At 35.6% G+C, this 21,128-nt stretch overlaps 1 protein-coding gene across 7 annotated transcripts in view; it reads right to left on the bottom strand.

The window, feature by feature from the left end:
• The window catches only part of SOX6 (SRY-box transcription factor 6), a 624,429-nt gene that overhangs the window by 122,255 nt on the left and 481,046 nt on the right, over nt 1–21,128 (bottom strand). For 6 of the 7 annotated variants that reach the window (XM_082660447.1, XM_082660449.1, XM_082660450.1 and 3 more), the window contains 2 exons: nt 18,970–19,093; nt 2,384–2,463 (listed from right to left, as the gene is read on the bottom strand). In XM_082660447.1, coding sequence (XP_082516573.1) covers nt 2,384–2,463; nt 18,970–19,093 — 204 coding nt within the window. Of the gene's footprint in view, nt 1–769; nt 893–2,383; nt 2,464–18,969; nt 19,094–21,128 lie in introns of all 7 variants that reach the window. The other variant, XM_082660452.1, reaches the window with a different exon arrangement.

The raw sequence follows: 21,128 nt of genomic DNA on the forward strand, positions 1-21,128 counted from the left end.
CTCCAGCATCTGATAGTACCCCGAGAGGTACTCCAATGATATAGGAGAGGAATTAAGCATGATAATGGAGAGAGGAGGACTGGGTCCCTATAGGAGAAAGGGGTTTGGTTTTCAAAAGAGCCGTATGAGCCATCCTCTCCCATGTAGTAAGAATATCCCACAAAAACAACAAAGAGCTTTATTGAAAGTTAAATATGAAGGGGCTACTATAATAGTTTATGTCAGGCCCAGGCACCCAACCTCACTTCAGCCAGAGAAAACTAAATTTGAAAACCTGAATTTGGTAGAGTTAGAAATGCTGGATAATAACTCTGACTCCAAGAATATTTCGTAACCTTGGTTAAATAACCTGACCTCGCTGAACCTCCATTGTTTTGTCTGTGAAAGCAGAATTATGTTTTATCAACTCCATAGGGTTGTCACATGGTCAAATGAGGTTTTTTTCTTTTAATGTTTAAGTGTTTTTTAACTACTATACAGCATTATACATTAAAAAAAGAGTAAGGGAAATAAAGATGGTTTTGAAAGCACTCATAATGTAAAGAATTTGCCTAAATATATAGCAATAAACAATGTATTTCAGAGGCGTTGGTCTGGGGTTTGCCAGAAAGAAAAAGGAGCAAAAATGAGCCTCCTTAGGAATGAGAAAAAGGGAAAGATTATGTTTTAGTGTTTAGGTTGAGTGTTTGCTACTTTTTAAAAAAAGCCTAGAATATGACTGAACAATCCAGTCCCCCACCCAATGAAGCACCAATGGAAGTATTCATACCTCAATCTGTTTGTGGTTGTAAGAGTGGCCACCACCATGTTCAAAGGTGTCCAAACTCCTGCCAAAACGGTCACTTAGGCCCTTTAGCCTTGGGTTAATTTGTGGGTGGGAGACATGACCTTTCTGTTCAGTAGCATATTCAGAAAAAAAAAAAAAAAAAAAGACAAAACATACTGTCAGAACTCATGAAACAGAACACATATTTCTAAACCCAGGGTATTGACCACACCAAAGAATAGAAAGTAGGTTTAGGACCCAGATACACTCTTTCACAGAAACTTGATTATAGGATCAAACTGCTTTCTTATTTTTGCCTCTGACTCAAGAAGACACGCAATAGCATAGCTATGGAAAAAGGAGAAATAGATTAGATTGATTATGAGTGAGGTTTCTTTTTATATTTTTACCAACTGCAGTAAGTTCCCCTGTCAGTAGTAGAGAAGGTGAGGGTTTAGAAGAGAGGTAGGGTTGCTGCTTTCATTAGGCAAAATGTCTAGCTCTGCTAGGCAGTCCATAATGGACAACATCTTCAAGACTTTCTGGATGAGGCTTATGACAAAAACTTCTCAAAGTACTGCAAAAATTCTTTATTTGTAGACCCAGCTGAAGGTACTCAAAATGATACTTTTTCACGGTAAAATATCTGTACATTTTTTACGTTCAAGTCATATGAGTAATAGCAAAGAAGAAACAAAAATGCCTAGTTAGATGCTATTCCCTAGACTATTTAAGAAAATTCAAAAAAAAATCACAGTAAATTATAAGAATAAAAAACTATCTCTATCCACTGTATTGAAATTCAAGTTACCATACATTTTCTAAATGTTCAAATACTGAAGGTTTAACCATTATTTTAATGATATTATCTTTTTGTTTTTGTTAAAATATACACTCATAGTTAAAGTCAATTTCCCATTAAGATGGCAGTGCTAGAAGGGTATAAAGATTACTTAGTCCTATTGTTAACCCCCCCGCACCATTTTACTATGAAGAAGAGAAGGTGCAAGTGATTTTTTAATTTAGCTTCCAAAACACTTTCTCTCCAATTTTAGTTCCATAGGTAAAGAACTCTAACCCAGAATTTGGTCAGACACCATGCCCAGACTTTTGACCTGGCATGAGGATGAGGACGAGAATACACATATTCAGGAGCAAAGTGTTCACATTTTCCAAATAGTTAAAGTAACTTGGTAATAACAACCCCCTATTCCATGAGCTGCAAGAAGGAAAATATCCAACATTGTTTTCTGTTTTGATGCTTATGTGTAAAAGCTAATTGGACATGAATGGAGACGTGGATGAAGAATTGATAAGGAAAAAGCTTACATACCCAATAACAACCATAACAACCAGCCATAAAAAATTGTAAAACCATTAACTTACCTGATCGAGAACATACAGTACTAAGTCATAATGTCATTTTTTCCTTTAAAAATATTGACATGACAGTTTTCTCTTCTACTTGCAGTATGGTAAGTACATAAGGTGTTAATCCTTCTAGGCTATGCTTAAAAAATTATTTAATACCCAGGCCATTATTTAGCATACAGCTGGTTAGCAGTTTTCCACTAAAGTACTGGCTCGTATCACACATTTTTTTCTTCTGGCACTCACCTGGAGCTGTAAAGGGCTGAGTCCAGAAGCAGCAGCAGCTGCCATTGTTGATGGAATGAACTGTACAGGGTAGTTATCACCTGTCGGAAAGAACAATGCATACAGGTTTAGACAATGAACAGGGAATCACAGCAGACAAGTACAAACATGGTCCTTGGATTGCCGGAGCTTTACAACATTGCTCTAAGCCCAAACATCTGCAGAAACAAAAGGCTTAGTTGGGCACAGACTTGCACTGCTGCCTTGGAACTTTTTGTTAACAGATAGCTGGTAGGCAAACTGGCAAAACATGAATGTGATGTTAAAAAAATTAAATGTGCAATTCAAGCATGTTCACTCCATTACAAATCTTGTAATACATCATTTTTTTAAGAGTAAAAAAATATCTTAAAGCCAGGCTGACATTCAGTTCACTGAGAAAGCATTAAGGCTTTTACATTAAAACAACAAAACGTTTTGCCTCGGTAGGCAAGGCAGAGTATTACAGTCCAAAAAAGATTAAGAATTACTGACTGTCCATAACCCTAACGTTTATTTTATAAAAAATAGAGGAAAAAAAATTAAATGCAACCTCTTTAATTTGACAGGGGTAAGAGAGAAGCTAATCTTATCTGCCAACATTCTATGAAATGCCTGGTATCCCAAGTAGAGTGGAAACTGTTTTTCTGCGCTAACTTCCGGTGGAACCTAGTACAGAATCATGCACACACACTAGGCACTCATCACTTATTCTCTGATGATGATTTGATTAAATAAACACACATTTTACATGTGATATCTGCATTAAATGTCTGGTCGAGATTGAGCATGGTTTAGCAGAGATCAATGCTACATCTTAATGTGTTTCTGGCTCCAGACCACTCCTAAACAGGGGGGCTGAAGTACCTTCTGTGACCTAAGAACGTAGGCTGTATGAAGCGAACAACCTGAAGAACCAAGAGAAAGTGATGAGGAATGTATTGTGATAGTGGCAATTGAAATCAAAATTAATACTTATGGATAAATTACACAATATCAGTGATTTCATGGAGTATCACTTTGACTTCAGCTACTTATTTAAAGTCAGTGTTATGTATTATCTCTAGGCTATATTTTAATAGGCTGTTCCTCCACACATTTTGGACATTTACAATAATCATGCTGTTTTGCATGAACTTTTCCACACTAAAAGCTGAATATGATAATGAAAAGTATAGAAAGAATCACAGTAATAAAGGTAGTCAACTAGAAAGCAATGAAACCCCTTTTTTTCTGCATGGACACTAATACCTGGAGCCTTCCTGGTGCCCCTGGTTCGTTGGAACTCATCCTGTTTGCCACATGAAGTTGCACTCAGCTGGCCCAATGTAAATGTTAAGTTGCTTTCACTTTTAACAAATTGTAAGCTTCTAATCTACACAGTCTCTTTGCATCATATCCATAATACCTCATCAGACCATTGAGCACAGTGTGCGCTTGTACACAGTCCAGTAACAATTGGCTTCTGATTGCATATGGAGCGCTGCTACAATGCATTCACTAACACTATACTGTGCTAGTCTCCTATGGAGTAATGTTCAAAATATCTGATCTTGTTTTTCCCCTTCCATGAGGTTGATTTTGGTTTGCAGTGATACATGAGCTTTTTAAAAAAGATAACTAGGCCAAATTATTTTTTATGGTAAATGACTGCCGCTTTATGCTTAAATAATTCTACTGATCCTCTTGATATTTAAACTAAATTATCTGAAGAAAGAATATCCTAATCTAAGTCAAACAGTATTTCTTTGGTTGACATCTTATCAGGTTAAAAAAATCACAAAACGATGCTGAATTAATGATGCTTCAAAAATAGAGAAAAAAAAATCACCATTCCAACCATCAACATGGGCTGCCTCTCAGAACATTTTAGAGCTGTTCTTTCTTTAAATATCATGCATTATTCATACTAACTCTAAACCATAACCCTCCTCCCTGTAAGTTTAATACCAGTTGTTTTATTTGTACTAAAACATTTTTCATGTCAAACATATTTAAAAAAATCAAACTCTAAAAGAATTCCCTGGGGCACTCCTTTTTTCATAGCTGTCATGCTTCTACGCTATGAAATAGCTGATTTTTTTTTAATAGTTTTTGGCTTGCCAGTTAATTTATTACCATCTTTACCACACCCTGTAGTACTCTCCAGCTCACCTGCTGGCTACAAACAGCTTTCTTTCCACTGCTGACAAGCATATTTTTAAAATGTTTTTAACCTTTCTGCTGGTTTGAATCTGTATATCTGAATATAATCTTTGGAAAGCTATGTCTCCAGAACATATTGTATCAATACCAAAAGTAAAAATGAATACATTAGAGCAACTGAGTATATCACAGGGAATGATCAGAAGAGAGAGAAAAAGGAAAAGGCCAGAGAGGGAGAAGGTGAGGGTGAAGAAGAGGAGGGTTAAAAGTAGAAGAGAAGATTTAAGAGGGAGAGGGATTTAGAGTACTGTGAAGTTTAATTCTTTTAAAAAGTTACAAGCTTTCCCCCCCTCCCCCTCGCCTTTAATTGTCTCTGTGTAAGAGTCGATCAAGAAAAAGTTCTCAGTGGCTGACTTGGCAAGGAATCAGTCAACATGTTGTAGCAATTTTTTTCAAATTTGTCTCTGGATTTGAAATGCTTGCGTGAGGACCCATTCTCTTTAAATCTGTACAAAAGAAGATGAAGCCTGTTGAAACAGGTTGGTTTTAGGCACTACTGTAATCTGGCCCTTGCTACCTCTAGTATAAGTAGACAACCTCCAAATGCCAATTTGGGAAATAATGCCCATTACATAAATCCATCTTTCCAGGCTTCTAGGTTTTCCAACTGATTATTTTTATCTGGAGCTTACAGAGCAAATAGGAAACAGGAGTTACAGCCTATAGGACATTTGCCTGACATTAGTTTCACTTGCCACAATAACCAACATTGCTTTGGGATCAAAGCAGCTCCACAGCAAGAGTCCCTGAATGACAGGAAGTATATTTTCTAATTTTCAGGGAAACCGAAAGGAAGCCGAAACTTATTAAGACTTAAACACAGGAAAAGGAGGAGCTTGTATCATGAACCTAGGACCCATTAGACTCAGACTACCTCCTGCAAGAATACTCCTAGTTTGTGTAATTAGGATACAAACTTCACTTTTATTAAAAAGTCAAAAATCCCATGGGTAAAATTCTGTCCATTTACTTTGATTCCTCAGAAAGACGAGGGACTGGGATGGTTGCAGTCTTCTGAGATACTAACTTCAGATATTAACCTATTTAGAGAGTTTGGGAGGAGTAGAGAAGAAAAATACGTTAAACTAGGAGACAGGACTCAAAGATTCTTCAGTTACTGGCTCAAAGTCTCATACCTTATTTTCCACCCTCCAAAACAGAAGAAAGATATACTATACATCCCTCATCTCACAGATCATTGTCTGGTGGTATCACAGGATGATGGTAAGTTATATGAGTTGCCAGATAACTCATAGATACACCCCACTTTTATGAGCTATTATCATTTTTGCTACAATATGGAAATATTTCAATTACAGCCAACAGTATAGACTTGGACATGCCACATTGCATCTTGCCTGGATGCATGTATTCAGAATAGCAAAATATTATAACTTCTCTGTATTCTGAGGGAATGCCATAATCAATCTGAATTTATCTTTGTGAGACAGCACACTGCAGCAAAAGTTAGTAGGCAATGAGTGACACATTTAGAATCTTAAAAAGAAAACAAAATCTTTAATTTGTTCTGAGAACAATTGGAGAAAAAAATTGCCATGGATCATAGCATATATTGCTGAGATCACCATGCTCTTATTTCTCCTGCTAAATTTCTCCTCTATTCATCAAAGAATAGACCAATGATGAGAAGAGTCTTGATCTCAAGACTTTTTCTAAGAGCATCTGCATTGTTTTCATACCTTTAAAGAAGCTAAGAATCAAGGATCAATCTTAATTTCTTTACTTATTTCATAGATGCATCCAAACTCTTGGCTAATCATATGAAAATCATGGGATTTGTCACAATAGCAATTAAATAAGTGAGTATGGACAAAATGATATACATGTATCCCCATGACAAGAAATTAACTTAAAATAACAACTTAAAGTTCATGACTTAGTAACTCACCAATGATATAGCCTCCATATATGAAGAAGGGCACAGTTAAAATAATCTCAATCACCATAAAACTAGGTTAGTTTATACAGGTGAGCATATATAGTTCCTTCTTGGACCTCACCACTCTTATTTAAAAAGGGGAGTACTAACCTGAAGAACCTCAGAAATGCTTTGATTTCAAGTAGATGGATTTAATTAATAAAGTATTCCAGCAATAGTCGTACATGCCTCTGTTTTAAATAGTCAAGAAGAGCTAGAAATGGCTAGCTTCACAAGATGTCATCTAGATAATCCCATACATATAAATCACACTTTTTATATACACACACTCACAAAAGCTAGATTTTTCTTCATATCTTATACACTTAGATCATGCCTGCAAGAGTATAAAATGTCAAATATTCAGAATTTCAGTCTGAATTCTACCTCCACTGATTTCTAGATGTGAAAGTTTGGAAAGAGTCAATTTACTTCTTTGACTTTTAGTTTCTTTTTTTCTTTTAACAAAATATAGATAATGCCACTTATATCTTAGAGTTGTTATAAAAATTAAATGAGAATATATATGTATATTCATATACATATATACATATACATTTATATATATAGATATCAGCAAATAAATGGTGCTCAATAAATGCTAACTGAAACAAAGGAATTAAAAAGAAGTATTAGGTAGCAACTGTACATCAGCAAATTAGACAATCTAGAAGAAATGGACAAATTCCTTGAAACATACAAATTATGTAAACTGTCTCAAGGAGAAATAGATAATATAAACAAACCCATAACAAGAGATTGAATCAGTAATCAAAAACCTCCCAATAAAGAAAATTCCTGGACTGAATTTTTGGCTTCACCAATAAAGTCTACTGAATATTTAATAAAAATTAACACTAATCCTTACAAAATCTTCAAAAATATTGAAGAGGAAACACTTCCTAACTCTGAGGTAATGAGGCCAGTGTAAACTTGATAACAAAGCCAGATAAAGACATCACAGGAAAAGAAAATTATAGACCAATATTCTGTATGAATATTAAAATCCTCAACAAAATATTGAATCCAACAGCATATCAAAAGGATTATTCACCATGACAAAGTAGGATTTATCCCAGGAATGCAAGGGTGGTTCAACATTAAAAATAAAAAATCAATGCAATACATAACATTAATAGAACAATGGGAGAAAAACCCACATGATCATCTCAATTGATGCAGAAAAGGCATTTGACAAAATCCAACATCTTTTCATGATAAAAATTCTCAGACAAAACTAGGAATAGAGGGAAAGTTCATCAACATGATAAAGGGTATTTATGAAAAACCCACAGCTAACATCACACTCAGTGGTAAAAGACTGAAAGCTTTTCTACTAAGATCGGGGACAATTATACCCACTTTCACTGTTGCTATACAACACTGTCCTAGAAGTTCTAGTTAGTACTAGAAAGAAAGAAAGAAAGAAAGAAGAGAGAGAGGGAGGAAGGGAGGGAAGGAGGGAGGGAGGGGATAAGGAAGGAAGGGAGGAAGGGAGAAAGAAAGAGGAAAACAGGTAAAACTAGGTAAACAGGTAAAAATAGGTAAAACTATGTCTATTTGCATATGAAGTGGTCCTATATGTAGAAAATTCCAAAGAATTCATAAGAAAGCTACAAGAGCTAATAAATAAATTCAGCAGTTTCAGGGTAGAAGATTAACACACAAAAATCAACTGTGTTTCTATATACTAGCAATGAACAATCCAAAAGGAAGTTAAGAAAGCAATTCTACTTACAATAGCATCTAAAAGAATCAAATACTTAGGAATAAACTTAACTAAAGAGGCAAAGACTTGTACACTGAAAAACTATAAAACATTTCTGAAAGAAATTTTTAAAGATCTAAATAAATAGAAAGGCATCCATGTTCATAGACAGGAAGACTTCACATTGTTAAGATCAACAAAGCAATCTACAGACTCAGTGAAATCTCTACCAAAATTCCAACCATCTTTTTTTACAGAAATGGAAGCCAATCCTCAAATTTATATGGAATTGCATGGGGCCCCAATAGCCCAAACAATTTTGAAAAAGACAAATAAAGTTGGAAGACTCATACTTTCTGATTTCAAAATTTACTACAAAGTTAGAGTAATTAAAACAGTATGATACTGGCATAAGAACAGATATATAGACTAATGAAACAGAATAGAGAGCCCAGAAATAAACCCTTACATATAGTTAATTGATTTTTTACAAGGGTACCAAGACCATTCATTGGGGAAAAGACATCTTTTCAACAAATGGTGCTGGAAAAACTGATATCCACATGCAAAAGAATGAAGTTGGACCGTTAATTTATACCATATATAAAAATTAACTGGAATGGATCAAAGACATAAACTTAAGTACTAAAACTATAAAACTCTTAGAAGAAAACATAGGAGTAAATCTTTGGATTTGGCAATGATTTCATGGATATGACAGCAAAAGCACAGGCAACAAAAGAAAAAATAGATAAATCAGACTTCATCAAAATTAAACAATTTTGTGCATCAAAGGATACTATCGAGTAAGTGAAAAGACGACCTACAAAATGAGAAAAAAAACTTGCAAATCATATATTTGATACAGGATTAATATCTAGAATATATAAGAACTCCTGAAACTCAATAAAGACAAAACAAACAACCCAATTCAAAAATAGGCAATGTACTTAGACATTTCCAAAGAAGATATACAAATTTCCAATAGGCACGTGAAAAGATGCTCAAAATCATTAATCATCAGGGAAATGAAAAACAAAACCACAGTGAGATACCACTTCGCATCTACTAGGATGGCTATAATTTTTTTTAAAAAATGGAAAATAACAAGTATTGGTTAGGATATAAAGAAATTGCAACACTCTTGCATTACTGGTGGGAATGTAAAAGGTGCAGCCCGTATAGAAATCAGTTTGATGGTATCTCAAAGGGCTAAACATAGAACTACCATATGATACAACAATTCCATTCCTACGTGTATATCTAAAAGAACTGCAAGCAGGGACACAAACAGGTATTTGTATACCAATGTTCACAGTAGCATTATTCACAATAGCCAAAATGTGGAAACAACAGAAATATCCATCAACAGATGAATGGATAAACAAACAAATATATAGAGGTAGACATATATATACAATGGGATATTATTCAGCCATAAAAAAGAATGGACTTTTGATACATACTACAATATAGATGGACCTTGAAAACATTATGCTTAGTGAAATAAGTCAGATGCAGAGGGACAAATATTGTATGATTCCATTTATATGAAGTACCTAGAATAGGCAAATTCATATAGAAAAATAGTAAAATAGAGGTTACCAGGGATTCAGGGTAGGAGGATAGGGAGAGTTATTGTTTAATGGCCACAGAGTTTTTGTTGGAGATGATTGAAAGTTTGTGGTATAGATAACGGTAATGGTTACAAAAAACTGCAAATGTATTAATATCACTGAGTTGTACATTGAAAAATGGTTAAAATAATAAATATTATTTTATGTATATTTTACCACAATTTTTTTCTTAAAGAAACAGTAGGTCTACTAGTAAAATTGCTTTTGGTCATCAGGCAGAGAGACAATATATCTCAGTCAAAAGCTCGGTTTTGGGACCACATTTCTAATGGATAAGAATGCAGTTTAATGTAGTTAAATTTACTTAGTTTCATGGTCAGACTTTATCCCCAAACATAGTGTTTTAGAATTTTCAAATAACTTTCATACATTTTAACAAATTTAATCTTCACACCCATGCTGAGCAGTGGACAACTCATGACATATTTTTTTGGATGACAAAAATGAGAGGCTCAGCAAGGTTAAGTGATATGTTCAAGTAAGAATTAAATAAAATAATGTAAAATATTTAACACAGTGTTTGGCACAAAGTAATTATTCAATAAACTTTAGCTGTTATCATATTATAAATAGTAAGTAAGTGTAGGAGTCATGAGCAGGCAGACATCCTACTCCTAGGATCTCCTGGGAAACTTTAAGGGTGCTACTCCAGCAGCAATCATTTTAAAAATCCCAACTACACGAAGTCCATGGGTCAGCTGCATCATCCCTGGCACACAAAGGATGCTATCCAGTGTTTTTATTTTACAGTCAATTCAATCACTCTGATATACACATTGGCAGCTACGAAAGAGGCTTAATCTTTTAGTTTTCTCAGTCATAGGTACTCAATTGTATTCATCTCACCCTGGATTGCTGTATCTCTCAGCATCATGATGTGAAAGAGCAAAGCAACCAAACTTCTCTGGTTTATGTTCTGGGCACTGATAAGTTCCTTTTTAGAAAGATGTCTCTAATTAGAGAACCAGTTTTTTTTTTTTAAATAGGTGGGGTTTAATTAGGGATTACAACTCAATAAAAGAATTTCAGCAGAGATTATTTTGATAGATGTTCCCCTGAAACTGTACAATCCCCGTCAGCAACATGCCTCCTCAGCAACTCACCGGAGTGGGAGAGCTTGCTTGGTGTTCACTACCCATGGGGCCCTGAAATGTCCAGAATAATGGGTCAAATTATCTGAAGAGGAGAAGGTTGATAGCCCTAAATATATTTGTTTAGAATGTACTAATATGGACTCAGAAACAGTCAACTTTAACAGGAAACATCAGCCCAAGGTGGTCCTTGCTTTCTGGAAATGAAGATGATTATTCAATCAGTTGAAGGCACAAACACTATGGAATTGTTTCAGGTTATGGGAAGGTGAAAAAAGAGCAAAAAGAGAGCCATTTATTTTGTAATTCATTAAAAACCAATGTAGCACTTATTCTTCTTCTTGCTTAGGGGATCAAACTATAAAGTTACACCACCATTTCAAGGCTTTTATATGTGACAACACTACTCCTCTAAAATTTCAGTCATTGTCTCACAAGTGAAATTATAGCTACAGCTCAGTTTGGGGCAAAAAAGTTTTCCTTGTCCAGACACCAGTCAAACAGTATTCTCCTTTCCCAGTTTCTGTGAATGACAAGAACACTGCATAGACTGTCTCCTAAGTATGGAATGTCTCTCCCAGTAGCATATGAACATATAATTTTAATCCTTTTAAAGTATAATTTTTATATACAATAAAACCTGAATTAGCCAAAGTATTTAAGAATTTAGAGTTCTGGTTAATTCAGTTCTCTGACATAACTTAGGGGTCGCCAGATAATAACTTTTTTACCAGGCTTGCTTGTGATTAAAAATCATCGTACATGTCCAAATCCACTGTCCTGCCCTAAACAACAGGTTTTAGCCAACATAATCAAATCCAGCTTTGCTACCCCAAGACACTACTCTATGCTTCACAGATGCTGTTCAGCTGGGGTAACTCACTACTGCACAATATTGCCTCAATGTCTAGATTCTCCTTACTTACATACTGCAATCTCAGTGATACTGTGTGAGAAGACATTTTATAAAATGGTCCAAACTCACTGACTATATAACAATATCTTCCCCATAAAAAACAGTATTATTCCCCCAGACCAAACAAATGAAGAGGAAATAGGCAGTCGATCTGAAAAAGAATTCAAAATAATGAAAGTAAAGATGATCCAAAATCTTGGAAATAGAATGGAGAAAATATAAGAAACGTTTAACAAAGAACTAGAAGAACTAAAGAGAAAACAAACAATGATGAACAACACAATAAACGAAATTAAAAATTCTCTAGAAGGAATCAATAGTAGAATAACTGAGGCAGAAGAACGGATAAGTGACCTGGAAGATAAAATAATGGAAATAACTACCACAGAGAAGAATAAGGAAAAAAAAATGAAAACAATTGAGGACAGTCTCAGAGACCTCTGGGACAACATTAAATGCACGAACATTCGAATTATAGGGGTCCCCGAAGAAGAAGAGAAAAAAAAGGGACTGAGAAAATATTTGAAGACATCATAGTTGGAAACGTCCCTAATATGGGAAACAAAATAGTCAATCAAGTCCAGGAAGCACAGAGAGTCCCATACAGGATAAATCCAAGGAGAAACACACCAAGACACATATTAATCAAACTATCAAAAATTAAATACAAAGAAAAAATATTAAAAGGGAAAAGCAACAAATAACATACAAGGGAATCCCCATAAGGTTACCAGCTGATCTTTCAGCAGAAACTCTGCAAGCCAGAAGGGAGTGGCAGGACATATTTAAAGTGATGAAAGGGGAAAACCTACAACCAAGGTTACCCTACCCAGCAAGAATCGCATTCAGATTCAACTCAACCGAGAAATTAAAACCTTTACAGACAAGGAAAAGCTAAGAGAATTCAGCACCACCAAACCAGCTTTACAACAAATGCTAAAGGAACTTCTCTAGAGAAGCAGGAAACACAAGAGAAGGAAAAGACCTACAATAACAAACCCCAAACAGTTAAGAACATGGTAATAGGAACATACATATTGATAATTACCTTAAATGTAAATGGATTAAATGCTCCAACCAAAAGACAGACTGTCTGAATGGCTACAAAAACAAGACCCATATATATGCTGTCTACAAGAGACCCACTTCAGACCTAGGGACACATACAGACTGCAAGTGAGGGGGTGGAAAAAGATATTCCATGCAAATGGAAATCAAAAGAAAGCTGGAGTAGCCATTCTCATATCAGACAAAATAGACTTTAAAAAAAGACTATTACAAGAGACAAAGAAGGACACTACATAATGATCGAGGGATCAATCCAAGAAGAAGATAAAACAGTTGTAAATATTTATGCACCCAATATAGGAGCACCTCAGTACATAAGGATAATGCTAAAAGTCATAAAAGGGGAAATTGACAGTAACACAATCATAGTAGGGGACTTTAACACCCCACTTTCACCAATTGACAGATCATCCAAAATGAAAATAAATAAGGAAACACAAGCTTTAAATGATACATTAAACAAGATGTACTTAATTGATATTTACAGGACATTCCATCCAAAAACAACAGAATACACTCTCTTCTCAAGTGCTCATGGAACATTCTCCAGGATAGATCATATCTTGGGTCACAAATCAAGCCTCAATAAATTTAAGAAAACTGAAATCATATTAAGTATCTTTTTCAACCACAGCACTATGAGACTAGATATCAATTACAGGAAAAAAACTGTAAAAAATACAAACACATGGAGGCTAAACAATACACCAGTTAATAACCAAGAGATCACTGAAGAAATCAAAGAGGAAATCAAAAATTACCTAGAAACAAATGACAATGAAAACACGATGACCCAAAACCTATGGGACGCAGAAAAACCAGTTCTAAGAGTGAAGTTTATAACAATATAATCCTACCTCAAGAAACAAGAAACATCTCAAATAAACAACCTAACCTTACACCTAAAGCAATTACAGAAAGAAGAACAAGAAAACCCCAAAGTTGGCAGAAGGAAAGAAGTCATAAAGATCAGATCAGAAATAAATAAAAAAGAAATGAAGGAAACAACAGCAAAGATCAATAAAACTAAAAGCTGGTTCTTTGAGAAGATTAACAAAATTGATAAAGCATTAGCCAGACTCATCAAGAAAAAAAGGAAGAAGACTCAAATCAACAGAATAAGAAATGAAAAAGGAGAAGTAACAACTGACACTGCAGAAATACAAAGGATCATGAGAGATTACTACAAGCAACTATATGCCAATAAAATGGAAAACCTGGAAGAAATGGACAAATTCTTAGAAAAGCACAACCTTCCGAGACTGAAGCAGGAAGAAATAGAAAATATAAACAGACCCATCACAAGCACTGAAATTGAGACTGTGATTAAAAATCTTCCAACAAACAAAAGCCCAGGACCAGATGGCTTCACAGGGGAATTCTATCAAACATTTAGAAAAGAGCTAACACCTATCCTTCTCAAATTCTTCCATAATATAGCAGAGGAGGAACACTCCCAAACTCATTCTACGAGACCACCATCATCCTGATACCAAAACCAGACAAAGATCTACCCAAAAAGGAAACTACAGGCCAGTATCACTGATGAACATGGATGGAAAAATCCTCAACAAAATATTAGCAAACAGAATCCAACAGCACAATAAAATGATCATATACCACAATTAAGTGGGGTTTACCCCAGGAATGCAAGGATTCTTCAATATACGCAAATCAATCAATGTGATAAACCATATTAACAAATTGAAGGAGAAAAACCTTACGATCATCTCAATAGATGCAGAAAAAGCTTTCGACAAAATTCAACACGGATTTATGATAAAAACCCTCCAGAAAGTAGGCATGGAGGGAACTTACCTCAACATAATAAAGGCCGTATATGACAAATCCACAGCCAACATCATTATCAATGGTGAAAAACTGAAACCATTTCACTAAGATCAGGAACAAGACAAGGTTGCCTACTCTCACAACTATTATTCAACATAGTCATGAAAGTTTTAGCCCCAACAATAAGAGAAGATAAAGAAATAAAAGGAATCCAAATCAGAAAAGAAGTAATACTGTCACTATTTGCAGATGGCATGATACTATATATAGAGAATCTTGAAGATGCTACCAGAAAACTACTAGAGCTAAGCAATGAATTTGGTAAAGTAGCAGGATACAAAATTAATGCTCAGAAATCTCTTGCAGTCCTATACACTAACAATAAAAAATCTGAAAGAGAAATTAAGGAAACACTCCCATTTACCACTGCAACAAGAAGAATAAAATACCTAGGAAAAAACCTACCTAAGGAGACAAAAGACCTGTATGCCGAAAACTATAAGACACTGGTGAAAGAAATTAAAGATGATACAAACAGATGGAGAAATATACCATGTTCTTGGATTGGAAGAATCAACATTGTGAAAATGACTATACTACCCAAAGCCATCTACAGATTCAATGCAATCCCTAACAAACTACCAATGGCATTTTTCACAGAACTAGAACAAAAAAATTCACAATTTGAATGGAAACACAAAAGACCCCGAATAGCCAAAGCAATCTTGAGAAAGAAAAACGGAGCTGGAGGAATCAGGCTCCCTGACTTCAGACCATACTACAAAGCTACAATAATCAATACAGCATGGTACTGGCACAAAAACAGAAATATAGATCAATGGAACAGGACAGAAAGCCTAGAGATAAACCCAGGCACATACGGTAAGCTTACCTTTGAAAAAGGAGGCAAGAGTACACAATGGAGAAAAGACAGCCTCTTCAATAAGTGGTGCTGGGAAAACTGGACAGCTACATGTAAAAGAATGAAATTAGAACACTCCCTAACACTATACACAAAAATAAACTCAGAATGGATTAAAGACCTAAATGTAAGACCAGACACTATAAATCTCTTAGAGGAAAACATAGGCAGAATACTCTATGACATAAATCACAGAGTAATGGAAATAAAAACAAAACTAAACAAATGGGACCTAATGAAACTTAAAAGCTTTTGCACAGCAAAGGAAGCTATAAACAAGACAAAAAGACAACCTTAGAATGGGATAAAATATTTGCAAACGAACAACGGACAAAGGATTAATCTCCAAAATATACAAACAGCTCACGCAGCTCAATATCAAAAAAACAAACAACCCAATCCAAAACTGAGCAGAAGACCTAAATAGACATTCCTCCAAAGAAGGTATACACGTTGCCAACAAACACATGAAAGGATGCTCAACATCACTAATCATTAGAGAAATGTAAATCAAAAACTACAACGAGGTCTCACCTCAAACCAGTCAGAATGGCCATCATCAAAAAATCTACAAACAGGGCTTCCCTGGCGGCGCAGTGGTTGAGAGTCCGCCTGCTGATGCAGGGGACACGGGTTCATGCCCCGGTCCGGGAGGATCTCACATGCCGCGGAGAGGCTGGGCCCGTGAGCCATGCCCGCTGAGCCTGCGCATGCAGAGCCTGTGCTCCGCAACAGGAGAGGCCACATCAGTGAGAGGCCCGCGTACCGCAAAAAAAAAAAAAGTCTACAAACAATAAATGCTGGAGAGGGTGTGGAGAAAAGGCAACCCTCTTGCACTGTTGGTGGGAATGTAAACTGATACAGCCACTATGCAGAACAAAATGGAAGTTCTTAAAAAACTAAAAATAGAACTACCATATGACCCAGCAATCCCAGTACTGTACATGTACCCCGACAAAACCATAATTCAAAAAGAGTCATGTACCACAATATTCACTGCAGCTCTATTTACAATAGCCAGGACATGGATGCAACCTAAGTGTCCCTCGACAGATGAATGGATAAAAAAGATGTGTCACATATATACAATGGAACATTACTCAGCCTTTAAAAGAAACGAAATTGAGTTATTTGTAGTGAGCTGGATGGACCTAGAGTCTGTCATACAGAGTGAAGTAAGTCTGAAAGAGAAAAACAAATACTGTATGCTAACACATATATATGGAATCTAAAAAAAAAAAAAGGTTCTGAAGAACCTACGGGCAGGACAGGAATAAAGACGTAGACGTAGAGAATGGACTTGAGGGCACAGAGAGGGCGAAGGGTAAGCTGGGATGAAGTGAGAGGGTGGCATGGAAATATATATACACCACCAAATGTAAAATAGATAGCTAGTGGAAAGCAGCTGCATAGCATAGGGAGATCAGTGGGTGTTTTGTGTCCACCTAGAGGGGTGGGATAGGGAGGTGGGAGGGAGACGCAAGAGAGAGGAGATATGGGGATATATGTATATGTATAGCTGACTCACTTTGTTATACATCAGAAACTAACATACCATTGTAAAGTAATTATACTGCAATACAGATGTTAGAAAACAAGAAAACAGTATTATCGTCTTAACAAAGTTACATAACATGTCAATTATGTTGATATCTGTGTCTAGAAGAAAATAAGGCCCATAACCTGATTTTGAAATATGGAGAATTTTAAATTTAAAAACATGGAAATTAAATAGTTTCCACATACAGTTCATTTAAAAGGATTCCAAAACTGGTGTAGGGATAACAACTCAGATTCAGGTTAAACCAGTAAACTTAGTTTACACCAACATTCTGAAGGAAGTCAAGGTGAAGAAAGTTCAAAACTACTTATAGAGATCAGAGAAGAAGTGAACCACTGCACTGACAGAAAGATATTCTCTGACCAAATATTATCCTGTCCTTAATATGGATACTAATTTCACAGAATATAACTTGCTCTAAAAATTCTGCTCTAGAAAAATCAACTTTTAACTTTGAGTAACACAATTTTCTTTCACTGTGGTATCCCAAAACCGTTGTTACTCCTAGTTTTGACTGCTTTATAGCTGAGGAATTTTGAAAGTCAGTCCTTAAATTAGCCAATTGCTTAAGATCTCTATTCTTTGAATAACTTGGGTTGTGACACAGACATCTTTCCTTTCCTCACAAGGAAGGGGGTTTTCTACCAAAAGCATAAGAGTAATTGATGGCAAAAAATAGATGTTAAACCCCACTAGGTTTGTTTTTATGCTATTTAGTAACATTCCTTACAGAGAATTTTAGTAAAGTGATTTATACTTTATTATTGCTTTAAGCATATTAAAATACCTTTGTTCACTTTATAAACCCATACACAAAGAAACCGCTGCAGTCAGATTTGTTGCACTCAGACTGGGTGGTTAGTATAATCAGGTTAATATGTTAAAAAGAACTTGACACAGAAATTATTAATGAGTAGAACAAGGTCACTACTTCTGAGCTGAGGTCAGTTACAAAGAATGCACAAATGAAATTCAGGTTGACTTTTTATTTACTTGACTATCTTCTTACATTGGATTCCTTTGGCAACATATCTTTAAACATTTAAAGCCCTGTTTACAAAGATGCTCTGAAAGAAGCTTCAAACCATTATGCCCCTAATTGAATTCCCCAGGAGTCCAGTAAACTCAGAGGAATAAAGAAAAATCATAACATTTGCTCAATCATCTCAAAACATACTTCACTGCAAGGTTATGTGTCCTGTTTTTTGCGGTTCAAAGATGAATAAGAAAATACAACTGACTTCTTCATTATTTAGGCTAAAATCAAAAAGAATTTTACCTATTAGTAGCAAGCTAATTAAATCAGTTTAGTTTTAACTCTTCTTCCAAGAGAAATCAGACAACAAACAATAATAGCATTTTATACTGTATGCGACCACTCTCCTAGAGTATAAAAGCTCTCAGGAGGAGCAAAGTATCTTTAACCAAAGACAATTATTCACAGTAAAGGTATGAGAGAGAGCTGACAAAAATTTGTAGTCCTGAGGGAAAGTAGCATTTTATCTGTGAATTCAGAACAAACTCAAGTGGAAGAAGAGAAAGTAAAAGTTTTTAGCAACCAATTCGTTTATTAACATGCCCCCTTCACAATTCTAATTTTACTTTAAAATAGCTTTTATGATCTTTTTATTCATAGTTCCTTCATATGCTTCTGTGCTTGTTGTGATTACTAAGCAAAAACATATGGATCTTAGCATTCCCAAAAGAATGTGAAATCCCTTTCTACTTACCTGGTTTGTATGTTATTCCAGGGGGGAAGAGGAATCCCTGCTGGGCAGCAGCAGCTGCTGCCAGGGTCCGCTGGTCATGTGGAAAAATTGGGATCATGAGCGGAGGCATGTGACCCTGAACCTGCTAAACAGAAGAGAGCCTATGATCAGACAGAGAGCAAATGTATGCCAAGGAGTATTTGTTTTTCACCCATGGTGGTGTGCTGGTACCTAAACAGCCACCCACTTTTAACCTCCTTCCAAACCTGCTCCCTGAGAAAAATTCAGGCTAAATTCACCAAATCCCTTTCAGATTCCACTGGTACACCAAGGACATAACCTCATTGTGAATTTGCCTCATCCCTGCTTCCACTAAATTATAGTTACTGGTTATCTTTTATCTTGACTTTTTTTCCTTTTATTTTCTTTCTTTTTTTAAAACAAAGAACTAGAAGAAATGTTTTCTTCTGTCACCTTACAATGTTGAAAGGTTTTGCCCTTTCACCTGCTTTGCATTCTGTACTTTATTTTGAAAATAGTACTTAGTATCTTTGGTCAGAAAGTAATGTCTAATTTTTATATATTCCAAAAGCTGCAGCTCCCCAGTTTAGGTATCTTATTTCAAAGCCTCGCTGCATTATGTTAAACGTATAGCTCTTCAGATTTAAGGCTACTACATCTTGGCTCCCAATTAAACTAATATTCTTTGCCATCCACACCTCGATGTAACACATAAATTGCTTGTCTGGCTAAGCAGTTTTACAGCTTTATGCACTACCATGTAGCTGAGTAATTATGGAGTTGTATTCAGAGAGCACTTCATAATAAATCCTACTATATCAAATTTCATTTGACCTCCATAAATGTATCAAAGAGCACAAAAATGCAAAACAGAAAATCTTCGCTCTATATCAGCATTTGTATTCCATATAAAGAAAATAAGAACTATGACAGAATCATGTCTGTGAAAATCACATTTTAATTTCCTAGCTCCCTCCCTTACTCTATGCATGCTGCCCTGATTCCAATAGCATCACAGGAAGGTTCTGTGCTGGCTTTTAGGGCACGATTTTATAAATTAAACTATAGGACTTTTGTTATTTAAAGATCAAAACTAGGATGTACTAAGAGAAATGATCTTTAAGTTCAAACTGGGTCTTTGCCCTCCTTACTAGTATAAAAGATCTGCATTATATCCTGTTTAAGATACAAACCTTTCCCAGTAATTCTACCAACCCCAAACTCTTCCCCCGTTTAAATTCCTAAATCTTCTCTTTAGGCAAAATTCCATATACTGGCTGATGACCCTGTTTAAATAGCACCAACTTGCCTTGTCCTGTCCCTGTTCCCTCCACAGCCAGGGACATATTGCAAAAATGTTCCTGTGTAGGTCTAAGAGGTTTCATTTACCAACAGTTTCTCTCTAGGGAAAGCCCTAAGATGTGGGTTAATAAAGGGCAAGCAAAAAATAAACACTTTACAGTATTTTTCAGAATTCATTTCTCAGGAAAATCAACTTATAATAAAAAGGTCTTTGTGCAATTACTACCTTGCCATTGGGGCGTGAAAGAAACTAGCTTTGGGCAGCTATTTCTTCCATTTTAGCTGAGGTAAGCCCAAGTTTTGTACATTAGAGTACCAACTTAGCCTGCTTAGACTGGAGCTGATCCCCTAGCGCCCAGGTCTCGCCTTTAACCCTGAAGAAAAGCACTAGGTTTGCTGTTCAACTCCAGCTTGTTGTGACCTGATGCAAACCTGAGATGTCAAAGATGACAGCGCTGTTCTATGTCAGAAAATTAAAAAATGATATTTTTGTGGGTGACTATTGTGCAGTGCAAGAGTATATCAAAGGAAATCACTTCATTTACTTCTAGAAATATAGTCCTAGCATGTACCCAGAACACAGCACAGATGCTTCACATTCTAAAGAAAGGAAACAAGAAACTGAGGAGTCTAGGTATCAAATTTATTTATTCTTTCCTTCTTTCATTTAACAAACATTTATTAAGTTATTATTATGTGTGGATCTTGAAAAGTAGCTGGAAAAATGGGGGCTATTTTGCTTGGGAGAGAGAAGATATATGCTTATGTTCAAATATTTGAAAGAATTATGTATGGAAGAAGAACCAGATTAAGTTTGAGCAGTTACAAAGGGCAGATCTAGGCTCAAAAGAAAGAGA

The sequence above is a fragment of the Grampus griseus genome (assembly GCF_964374135.1).
Source record: "Grampus griseus genome assembly, chromosome: 8".
NCBI lineage: Eukaryota > Metazoa > Chordata > Mammalia > Artiodactyla > Delphinidae > Grampus > Grampus griseus.